At 42.0% G+C, this 12,292-nt stretch overlaps 1 protein-coding gene across 9 annotated transcripts in view; it reads right to left on the bottom strand.

Annotated features, from left to right (window-relative positions):
- Positions 1-12,292, bottom strand: part of BIRC6 (baculoviral IAP repeat containing 6) — a 138,862-nt gene that overhangs the window by 82,783 nt on the left and 43,787 nt on the right. For 8 of the 9 annotated variants that reach the window (XM_080997574.1, XM_080997575.1, XM_080997577.1 and 5 more), the window contains 9 exons: positions 11,840-11,939; positions 11,206-11,420; positions 10,847-11,055; positions 10,234-10,580; positions 9,159-9,378; positions 8,555-8,688; positions 7,263-7,400; positions 5,618-5,745; positions 4,798-4,929 (listed from right to left, as the gene is read on the bottom strand). In XM_080997574.1, the coding sequence (XP_080853700.1) occupies positions 4,798-4,929; positions 5,618-5,745; positions 7,263-7,400; positions 8,555-8,688; positions 9,159-9,378; positions 10,234-10,580; positions 10,847-11,055; positions 11,206-11,420; positions 11,840-11,939 (1,623 nt within the window). The remainder of the gene's footprint in view (positions 1-4,797; positions 4,930-5,617; positions 5,746-7,262; positions 7,401-8,554; positions 8,689-9,158; positions 9,379-10,233; positions 10,581-10,846; positions 11,056-11,205; positions 11,421-11,839; positions 11,940-12,292) is intronic. The other variant, XM_080997581.1, reaches the window with a different exon arrangement.

Here is a 12,292-nt window from a genome sequence, read left to right as displayed (position 1 = left end):
AGATGCAGGCATCACTCACATGCTATTCCAGAAGACCCTGCAACCCACACCACTGGGCAGCCTGGGGTGTTTCCCCCCCCCACAAAAAAAAAAATCACTGAAGATTGCTTCTTTCCACTTCTACCTAAAGAAGCGTCCAGTTCCATTGCCGACAAGTCTGAATCCAGTCTGTTATTTAACAATTTCAAATATAATAATATACCTTTAAGAATACAAAACCTCTCTAATTTCACTATTATAGTACTTCTAATAATAACAATAATAGACCATTACTTTTAATTTATCATTAAGGGTGAATAAGGCACTATCTTCAAACTTTTGTCAAAAGGAACTGTTATTCCACAAGATAATTTTCATGGATCTACCTTCTCATATCTGCATATAGTCATTTCAGTTTAGAAATGAACACTTTAACTCTTATTCCATAACATTAACATGCTAATCACATTTTCCATTATGATTCAACCGGCCATCAAGCAATCAGTAGTCATTCCTATATCTGTAGTCTCAAGTCTATCCATTTACCGTATTTTTCGCACCATAGGACGCACCGGCCCATAGGACGCATCAAGTTTTTTTGGGGGGAAATAAAGAAAAAAAAATTATTTCCCCCCCCAGGCGCTTGTGGGGCCGGCAGCGGGGAGAAGCGCTCTTCTCCCTGCCGCCCGCCTTGCGATCAGGTCCGGGGACAGCGGGGAGACGCGCTGCGTCTCCCCGCTGTCCCCAGAGCTTGGGGGCAGGCAGCGGGGAGAAGCGCTCTTCTCCCTGCCGCCCGCCTTGCGATCAGGTCCGGGGACAGCGGGAAGACGCGCTGCGTCTCCCAGCTGTCCCCGGAGCTTGGGGGCAGGCAGCGGGGAGAAGCGCTCTTCTCCCTGCCGCCCGCCTTGCGATCAGGTCCGGGGACAGCAGGAAGACGCGCTGCGTCTCCCAGCTGTCCCCGGAGCTTGCGGGGCCGGCGGCGGGGTCTCCCCGCTGTCAGCCTCCAAACCACTTCGGGAGACAGCGGGATGGCGGCGTTCCACCTCCCTCTGTCCCCCGACCTTGTGGGGCTGGCGCTGGGGCTCTCCTGAAGCCTGGAGAGCGAGAGGGGTCGGTGCGCACCGACCCCTCTCGCTCTCCAGGCTTCAGTGAAAGCCTGCATTCGCACCATAGGACGCACACACATTTCCCCTTCATTTTTGGAGGGGAAAAAGTGCGTCCTATAGTGCGAAAAATACGGTAAGTCGTTGAGGAGAACATGAAAAGGAAGCTACAGGATCACATATCCCTAAATATGTTGAAGACTAAAATGCCAGAACTTTCTTTCCCAAGTGCCATTAGAATAGCTATGTGATTCCTCACACTGCCAAGACTTGTCCTGCACCAGATTCAAAACAGACTTTTGCTGAGTGAGGTATCATTGATGTGGTACCTTAAAAGTAATTCTGTTTCAAATGCTCTGCTATAGGTTTCTTATCTATCCTCTTGCCAAGTCATTGTCTTTGCTTGGTATGTCCCAATTTCTTCACTGGCAGTTTGCATTTTTTGGTGCAGAAGGTATTGATCTGATGTGTAGAGATCCTTCCTATTCTAACTGATTCAAGAGGGTTCTGGAAGCTTCTCTGTGCGTTACAAGCTGGAAGTTTAAAGCTAACAAGCAAGCTTCTATTCTGGCCTTCAGAGAAGCTGAACAGCTGGTTTAAACTGGTTCTGTTATCTCTTTCACTCAAGTTCATGCTGAATATAAGAACAGGCCAGAAGAAGCTTGAGTTTTACTTTCTGTCTCTCTTTCCTTCTGGTGTGGTGTTCTTTCTGGTGTGGTGTTCTGTACATGCTTAGGTGTTAAGGTTTTAACTTATTAAAACTTATATATTTAAGTCTGATTTCTTATGGACTGTGCCGATCCTGAAGATGTATTAGATTTATGACCATTAAGCTCATTTGTCTTCAGTAGTAAAACTCTGCTGGATGAAGCTAATTGCCTCTGGTCTATTTTTTGGGAGTCCTGCAACATGTTTAAGTTATTACTCTGCTAACTATACGCTGGGATCTGCTCTGGATCAATATGAGCACAATTCATGAAATTTACCATTTTTTTTTGACATGGCAGCAGACCATCAAGTTTGACTGCTAAGAAGGAATGTATTAAGGGGGGGGGGGAGGCGGAATGAATAACTTATAGGCCTCTAAAAGGTACCCCTACCTGTACGGGCCAGTCTTGACAGACTCTAGGGTTGTGCGCTCATCTCACTCTATAGGCCGGGAGCCAGCGCTGTCTGCAGACACTTCCGGGTCACGTGGCCAGCGTGACAAGCTGCATCTGGCGAGCCAGCGCAGCACACGGAACGCCGTTTACCTTTCCCGCTGGTAAGCGGTCCCTATTTATCTACTTGCACCCGGGGGTGCTTTCGAACTGCTAGGTTGGCAGGAGCTGGGACCGAACGACGGGAGCGCACCCCGCCGCGGGGATTCGAACCGCCGACCATGCGATCGGCAAGTCCTAGGCCCTGAGGTTTTACTATCCATTGCTAAATCTAATCAGCAATGACCAACATGCCAAAGGTTTAGGAATCATGGAAGCTGTTATCTAACAGCATATGGTATGCATTTACCACATTATCCTTCACTGGCCGAAATAGGAAGAATACCTTCTCTATTAGTTGGTGTTCTAACCATGCTTCCTGGTTAATACAACAACAACATCATGTAAAAATATCCAAACAGACTTGGGGCTGCATCCAAAGGTGCCAGTCATCCAATAGTGTGTCAGATAGTAAAACTTCTCTCAGCGTAACAGGAGTGGAGGCAATTTTCAACTATTCTCTTTATCCCCTGCAGCCCCTCTGCACCCCATCTAAATCTTCTCTGGGAGGTCCACCAATCCTCCTGAGTACTTAAAGGGTGTCAGGGGGCTGTAAGGGGGAGGGTTGACTCCCTCCATGGTCTGTTGACAGAGACCTTACCAGCAGCTGAGTGACACTGCTGGATACAGCACTATGAGTGTGCTGGTTCACCTTCACTACAACTTACGCATAAAGTGGTATCACCCTCCAATTCTTTCAAAAGGTCTTGCTTTTTCATCTAGTCATATTGCCCAATATGCCTATTATGTTAACCTGACAGTATATACCAGGCACGACCAACTCTATAGAGACTGCGATCTACTCCCAGTATAAGAAAACTGGCAGTGATCTACATATTGTCATTGCCCATAGTTGTTGGTGTTTTTTTAGGGGGGGAGGCCAGAGTTGTTGAACTTTTTTGGGGGGACGGATTTAATTATATCGCTCATCCAACAGTCTGAACCCCTCCCTTCTTCCCCCACCCTGCAGCAGACGAAGGGAGAAAAAATCTTTAACAGCACCATCAACAGCGCCGATGGGACATAGTGCTGGGGGCGGGGTGTGTCATGAACGCTCAGGAGCAACCAGGCAATCTCTTTTTTAACTACCGCGATCGACCTGGAGAACCCTGCAGATCTACCTGTCGATCGCAGTCGACTGGTTGGACATTGCTGGTATATACTGTAGAGATGGATATTCACCTTTCTGCTTCATCTTGTTTCAACCGTGTAGGGCAGACCCAGTCTCTCATAGCTGCCAAACTAGAAGTGTCTAAAATAGGGAAGCTAACTTCTCCAGGTATTTAGGGCCTCCTTGGCATTGTAAGTGCAACTGTTGGCAGTTTTCTCCTCCTGTGTTAAGTTTCTACAAAGTATCTGCCAATACTTCAAAGCACACTTCCCAACTCACAAGGGGATAGAAAGAATCCTTCAATTCATCATCTTCCACAAACACCACATTAGCAAAATAAAAGTACACCCTAGATCTGAAGAACATACAGTGCATGGAGATAGCAGAAATCCATGAAGTCTGTAGCTTGCATAACCCTTCAGGTGACTAAGTTATAACTGAACTACCTACTTCATGTGAAAGAATCCAATATTCTCAGTAAAATGTCAGCAGCAGCAGGGAGATTTGCAGGTTGGAGAATTTTTTTTGTTAATATATGGTTTAGGCGCTACTCGTAAATTTACAGAATTACTTACTACAGAGAAGTTCTTAGTATTTCCCATGTGATGCTGAAGCTGCTAATTTAGGCACATCCAAGAGATTAAAAACTGCACCTCCTGAAATTGTGAATGTATTCCTTTGAACAGCATACTTCTATGCTATATCACAACTGCTTTTGAAAGTCCCCCTGTTTCAAAAGCAGTTTGCTATGTGAACTAGGAAGGGAGGGGCCTGCTGTTTGAGATACGCAAAGCCAAACCCACGTTGGGCCACAATACACTGGGTTTTAATAGAATGTTTGAAATCATCTTTGGCTGATTAATATTCTGCAGCCTTTTAAATGTGTCTGTGGAAAAGGGGAGTTATTGTTTTGTTGCTTTGTTTTAATTATCTACTTGTTTTTATCCTCTATTTTATTCTTTGAACTGCCCTGAAATCTTATGATGAAGGGAGGTATATAAATTTAACAAATAATTAAAAAATAACATTTAAATGCATCTAATCTTTGCATTATTCTATAAGCAGATTCATAAGTAGTGCTGCAGGTTATTTATCATAGACCAACACCATACTAGGTAAGTCTCCAAAATAGTTTTTATCATGAGGAACTAACAGGTGCCTATGTAAGAATTAAATGAGCAGTTCCAAAACCAGATATACATCAGGTGATTGAATTAGCAAGCAGATTGGGCCTTAAGAGGCATAATGGAATGATTTTTGTAAAAAATGAACCTAGAACATATTTGAATTTGCAGAAACAGTTCTTTCTGCACAAGACAATAAGTATAATTGCAGAACATCATACCTTTGACGTGGCCTGTTTTAGTTTTGCCTGTTCTACTAAAAGTTTATAGGATGATCCTTTGTTGCTTTGTATTTTCTCTTTTTCCATCTGTTCCACCAAAGCCTTCTGTTTTGCTTTTAGTAAGTTAAGTTGCTAAAAGAAAATGTTAACAGACGTAATATGAAAATGTAAGCAATAAGATGCAAGATAGATATGCACTTTCATATGATGGTCAAGTTAAAGTTTTCAATTTTTAGTGTTTATATTTCCAAAACTTTAACAGACTGCCAACAGAACTATAAAACCAGTTCAAACAGCAGCTTTAAAGCTACAGAAACTGGTAAGCCTTCACTGACTGCGAAAAGCAGTGAGTATTTGCCATATACTTGTCCTCAAGGCCTAGAATTTTAGATGGCTGGACAGGGAATAGTTAAATAATTGCCATATGTAAACCAGTGGTTTCTAGACGTTTTTGCCACATTCCTCCCACCAAAGTTTCAGACTCATGTGAGCTCCTGTTCTCCCCAGGTGGTGGAAATCTACTCCACCCTGCAGAGCACACATAGGATCTCCTCAGGTCCCTTGTCTGCAATTATTGTATTGTCAATATATGCCACACTTGCACAACTTTCAGATAGGTTCATGGTTGCTGTGGGAAAGCCAGGCACCTGGAATTTCCTCCAACTTGTCCCTTTGCCTCAGTGATCTCCGGCTATTTGTTTGCTCACTTGCAAAACCCTACCCCAAGGTGTACAAAATCAGGAAATCACACCTCATAATCAAAACAGGGTTATCAATCGTAACAGAAATCTCAAAACAACTACAATGAACTGGAAGTTACCTGTTTGTGATGAACAAGCTGCTTTCTGATCTTTCTGGAATATAATCTATCTAAGCTACTGTTGCCTTTTGAAGACCTATTGAGGCTTTGTGTGTGTAGATTATTATTAATGAAGCTCCACTGATTGCCTACAAGAAAAGAGTATGTTATTTAACAGCTGACAGAAAAAGCAAGATTTTTGACACAAACAAACAAAACACCCATTATGCATGTCTAGCACAGCAAAGATAACCTGTAATGTTCAGGTTCTTTAACAACATGAGATTTATTATATATTATGCACATAAACAAAGTGTTAAGATTAATCTACATAGACAACAGACCTAATCCAAAGCCCACCACCCACCCACAGCATGATGAATCCCCACCTATAACATAGGATTTCCAGAGTGAATAATGGAGCCTTCAACTGCTGATCCTCAGACAGGTACACCACAAAGCACACAGTCATTTCTCCCAACAGAACAGTCATAAGCACAAGTAACCTGCATGCACAACACTAGAAGGAACAGGGTCATGGGATCTACATACGCAGGTGGCATTCCCACTGGAACAAATGGTTGCATGTGCCATCAGAATTACCTGTGCACATAGGTGCCAGCTCCGTAGGGCCCTGGGTGCCCTAGCACCCAGAAAATTCCTCATGAAGAGGCCAGGCACCCACAAATTTCAGTGCCAGGGCCATGCACACTGCATGCCACCCACGGCCCTGGGCATGCACAGTCACAGGGCCAAGCTGGCACTCCTGCTTCTGTATAGCTAAGGGCTGCCAAGAAAGGCGGTGGTAAGGACTCCAATATGTCCTACAGAGACTCACCCTGCACATATTCCGAATTCTTATTTCTATTTTTCTTTTAGGGGTGGTATCCAACCAAGTACTTCTGCTAGCGCAAGGATTTCACTTGTGCAACTGAACCTTCCCTCCCTCTTCACTCTCCATGCACCCTCTGCAAATCTGCTCTGGAGGGCTGGGGGAACCCCCAGAACACATTTAGGGGGCACAGGGGGTACACAGGGAGAGGAGAAGGAAGGGAAGCTCTGTTACGCAGCCAGAAGTCCTTGCAGTAGAAGAATTCCTTTGTTGAAGAGTCTTTTCCTGGGGCTCAGAACTATCCTTAAAAATAAAGGACTCATCCCAGGATTTTCTTGTCTGATGGGATGCCTTTCTCCTCCACAGGCCAGGAGTAGAAATAAAGCACACTTATATAATTATTGTGCTACTTCTAGTTTAAAGTTGACCGCCACTTGCACAAGTAAACAAGCAGGAAGGAACTGAACGGGGTCATCCTCCACGTGGTGAGATATGTACACTTCATTTACATAATCCTGCCTAGTGGAATGAGTGATTCCATCCTCCACTGCAGAAAATGGTAGGTGAATGCAAAGTACTGTCAGATTGCCTTGTGCATGGCAAACAGCTGCCAAGAAAGGTGGTGGTAAAGGCTCCATTATGCCCTATGGAGATTCTCCCTGCATGTATCCAGTATTGTTTATTCCTATTTTCAAAGTTGCTTAAAAGTACAGCATATGGACATTTTACAACACTCTGCCTTTTACAAATTGCACATTTAAACTAAGTTATCTAATCTCAGATAATTAACAAGCAAGCTTTGCCATATTAAGTATATATATATATATATTGCACCTGTCAAGAATCTGTCTCTCTCTTTTCCATTCAAAGGCTTCTTAGCTGTAGCTGCTTCATCTTCCACAGTTGCCACATAGTCTAAGAGTCTGGATACCAGCATTACAACCCAGCTAATCATAGGAATGTCTAGAACACCTTTAAAATAAGACAATTTGATTAAGTGATTCAATATTAAAAAACTTCAGCTAAGAAAAAGAGTGATGGGAAGGGGCAAGGCTCATTAGTAGAGCATCTGCTTTGCATACAGAAGGTTCCAGGTTGAATTCACAACAGTCCCAGGTAGGGCTTAGAACAGAGCTTTCCAAACTGTGTGTCGTGACACATTAGTGTGTTGGCTGCAGTGTGTTGCACAAATGCTCCCTGCACTCCTCCTGGGACTGGAAAGGGATTAGTTTAACCTCTGACTAGTAAAACTGAATTAGTGTGTCATGAAGTGATGCATGTCTAAAAAGTGTGTCACCAACATGAAAAGTTAGAAAAGCTCTGGCTTAGAATATCCCCTGTCTGAAAACCTGATGAGCTGTTGCCAGTATGTCAACAGGACTGAGGCAGAATCACTTTAAGGCAGTTTCCTATGCCCCTATGGAAACAGGGTAAAGGATGTTTCTACAGCCAATTCAGCAACAGTTTATGTCTCCCTATGCATTGTAAGCCTTGACGTATGTAGGAAAAGGTGCACATTCAAACAGGTTAGGGAAAGCATTCTTATATCCAGAATGAGTATTTTGACCTTAGGACCAGGGCCTAGTGATCTGTGCATGCACAGGAGTTTTCCAGACACACTTTGTACCGCAGTACCTTGTACTCCTCCCAATCCTCCCATTTAGGGGACCTCCTAGAAGAGCAATTAGTGAGGCTGCAGGAGGTGGGGCGGAATGGCCAATCCCTTTTTCTGTGATCAGACTGAAGCACAGGCCACTTAATCCAAGCTATGGCACTGTGCACCCTTGAATGGCTATTTAAACCAAAATGCAACAAAGCAAAACCAAAGCATTAAATGTCAGACCAAAAATGAATCATTTACTTCTATCACATGTCATTACCACAAAATCCTCTAAAGGTATTTTAAACCCTATTCAAAATACATCAAAAAATTAGCCAGCGGATAGAATAGATCATTCTCTCTCTCTCTTTTTCTCCCCACACTGCAGGCAAAGCACAACCCTTTGCATCAATTAAACTTTCACCTGACCTGCAAAAATAATCAAAGTAGCAGTCAGAGATAGTGTTTTAAATACCAAAGTTGGTGAGGAAATATATTTCATGAAAACTACATAAATCTATATTACCTTCTGTGCATCTGTGGGTGGGTAGCTGAGGTTGAAGAGGGGACAACAGGTTATCCAACAGATTCAGCAAACTTTCTAAGACACCAGTATTGCTGAGTGATCTTTGGCCAATGCAAGAAAGTAACATGAAGACCCTAAATATATACATAAAAAGTATTTTTTTAAAAACAAGACCCTTTGAGATGCAACTCAAATTTATAAGCAAAGTACCCAATCTGACAAAACTTTGCTGCTGCATTTCGAAAGAGAAAGACAACCAGAGGGAAACACTGTTAGAGTCGACCAAATAACTAAATTAACCGTTTCCTCTTCTTCTAGTTCTTCATGAGTAAAGATCAAAATCAAAGTGCAACTACTTGGTACAGAGTATTTAGAGCCACTAACAAGATAATGGAAACATCCTAGGCCAAATCAGCTAATATATAGATTTATACTCCAAAATAAATATGGCTACGACAGCTATAAGGGTGTCAATTAGATCTGATGTTTTGGTGGGTGGATGTAAAATCCTTTAAGATTTTTCCTATTCTACCTAATTTCCTGGGATAAATCTTTCCAAGTACTGTTTAACTGAAAAGTAAAAACAAGACATCTTATAAAATACCTGTCCTGTGGAAAAATGAGAAGTTGCTCTGAATTATACAATTCTTGAAGGACGTTTGAAAGGAACTGCCCCCACCACCTTTCGCCGCCACACAGCTGAACAAGCAGAAGGCCTGCATGCAGACGTATCTTTGGAGTCCCACTGATGCACAAGTGCTTGAACAATTCTTCACAAGCTTGAGCATGAAACGTACTTTGCAGAACCACAGGAACAGAGTGACCTTTAAAGAAATCAACAAAAATTCAATTGCAAGTAGTATTCTTTGCACAATAAAAGTTATCTAAAGGTTGCTTCTAAAATTTAATATAAACTACATAATTCTGCCCCAAATGCATCAACTTCAATGAGGTCCCCCCCACCTCCCTTAGATATGAGAAAGAACACAAATGCTTGCCCAGAAAGCTTCTGCCATTCAGATAAGTAAGCACAAGAGATATTGTAAACTTAGAACTTATGTGAATTCTCCTACATTTTTGCCAGGCAGTGGCTCAGACACTGTACGCTTTCTCCAATAAGCAGGTGGACATTTTAAAGACAGACTTGACCACAAGGCAACTCCTATTTCCCCATTTGAACTGGTTATTACTCAGAGTACAGTATCCTAGCACTTATCCTTTATGCATACTGGGAACATGATGGTTCTAAACAGGCAAGGTCCCTGTGAACCGGAGGCAGGCAAATGCTGTCTCCATCATCGTGGCAATAGCTTTTTTAGGGACACAAGCAACCCTCATTTTGCACACATTCAATATACATGCGACCATGCACACGCAGGTCGTTTTCGGATCTGGAAGAGGGTGGGGCAGACTAATGGGTTTTCCACTGATGCACATGACAACCAGGAACGCAGCCCCCCCCCCCATGGAGTTTGCCTGTACTTTTACACTTTTGTCTCATTCATTTAACTTGAAATGTGTATCTGCTGTGTGAGAGAAATACCAGAGTGTTCCACATAGCCCCTAGCCCACCAATAGTACTGTAGGAAGCATACGTGTCACATGTCCAGCACTGACAATGAATTAACAAGCAAGCTTAGAATTCCATACTTGTCAAGAAATATAATTAAGCTACGAACCATTGGAAGAATGGAGCAAACTAAGTAAAGTATCCAACAGGTATCGGATAATAGTGCGCAACTGCTCCGTGGAGGACATCTGAATCAGCTCTTTGGGATCACTTTGTTCCTTGAGAATCTTCCTGCTTGCACCTAGAGCTACTTTGAGCCTCTGCACAGCGTGATGAGCCAAATTTAGCTGTAGCTGTAGCTGAATGCAGTCTTGATAAGCAGAAAATACTCGACTGTCTTCCTCTACTGCTTTATCTGGCTTTCGTAGAAAATACTGAGCATTGTTAGCACTGTTCAACGGAGGAAGATCAATGCTTTGCAGAAGTGTTTCAAGCCTATGGCAGGCTAAATTATACCTGTAAGAGTGGGGACAGGGGGCAAAAGACACCTTCAAATTAAAATTCATTAAGAAACACACCCCATCTAAGAACTAAAAGAAACAACATATTTTAACTTCACACACTCATGCCTCAATGCTTTAGTTTAAACAAAGCAATGAACAGAAGGAGATATCTGTATCTATCTGCTGTGTGTGTGTGTGTGTGTGTGTGTGTGTGTATACGCATGCTGTTACAACTTTAAAATTAACCCTGAACAATACATTTCCAAGACCTCATCTTACCTGCACTGTATGTCTTCCTGCAACGCAACCATCATGGCTAAGTGTTGATCAATTTCTGGCTGGTTTGCAGATTCAACTTCTCCTCGTAAAGGATCATGCATAATCTTCAGCTCACTTTCCAATGGCAAAATATATGTGTGCCCATAGTAAAACCCTAAAGGAATTTTGGCTCTAGCATTTGTACTTCCATAACGACCAATGACTGTAATCTAAAATGAAATGAAAGCCAGTGAGACCTTCAGTGTAGTTTCATAGTTTTGAAACATGAGAAACATGCAACAACTGGGCATTAACTACATGTAAAAACATTTATAAAACCATCTGATAAGAGACAGCATTTTTAATTTAAATTTTTTTACCTTCATGAACCTGCAAACGGGTGGTGGTATTAAATCATGCAGAATGAGAGAATGGGTGCTAATATCTGTAGCAACCACTAGCCTCCTTCCATCAACTTCTTCACCAAGTGTCCAGATATCAATTGACAAGGAAGCAAGATCACCACAAGTTGGAATCAATACATCTGTCAATAAAATGGGTCTGCCAAAATCCAATGTCACAAACCTCCTTGCACCTTTAAAAAAAAGTTAGGTTTGATGTCAACACTTAATAGATACAATGAGCTCAAAGTGCCAATGCTAAAAGGGTAGTCTCAATCAAAATACAAACCAAGAACATAATAAACAAAAATGCAGTTCTAAAGCTATCTAAAGATTTTTAATCTCACTAAAGAAGTTACTTTTGTAGTAGCTATCACGGGCATAATTTGGACAATCCTTCAAACTATGGTTAGGTGAATTATGAACAAGCTGCAGGCTTGAACACTCTTAATTTCATATGACAAAGCAATCTGCTTTTAAACAGAAGAGTTCAAAAATTAGGCAGTTTTAAACCATGGCTATGCCCAAAGTAGCTCTGGGCTATTAATTTCCAATAGCCTAGAAAATATGAACTTTGAACATTTTTGCATTAAAGGAAGATAACAGCATTTACCTGAATGCATTCGCTCTATAATGATGGACTGATGAGGTGGAGGCTGAAGAAAATGTGAAGCATGTGATATTGCAAGAGCAAGGCCAGTCCCAAGTGGATTCTGAAAAAGGGGAAATTAACCAATATGTCAATCACTGCATTTTCTATTAGTCATTACCTTAAAGCTCATGCAAAAGTAAAGGGAGGCAAGCTTTTGGAAACTCAAACTTGAAAACCTCAACAGTTAACACTGCATATGGATTAGTTTATTAGCACACCAATGGAAAAGATTCAAAGCATTAACGAGTTATCTATTTACACTGAAGCTTCATTATGAAGAATTTTAGCTTAATAGATGTGGGGATATTATATAAAGGACTTTTAACAGTACTAGCTCTCAAAACATACTGACTACTCCTTGAAAAATAGGCAAATTAGCAATCACTCAAAGTAGTTCCTATCATTAACATTAGT

This window comes from Podarcis pityusensis, assembly GCF_964106645.2.
Source record: "Podarcis pityusensis genome assembly, chromosome: 3".
Lineage (NCBI taxonomy): Eukaryota > Metazoa > Chordata > Lepidosauria > Squamata > Lacertidae > Podarcis > Podarcis pityusensis.
This window is presented reverse-complemented; position numbering and strand designations above follow the sequence as displayed.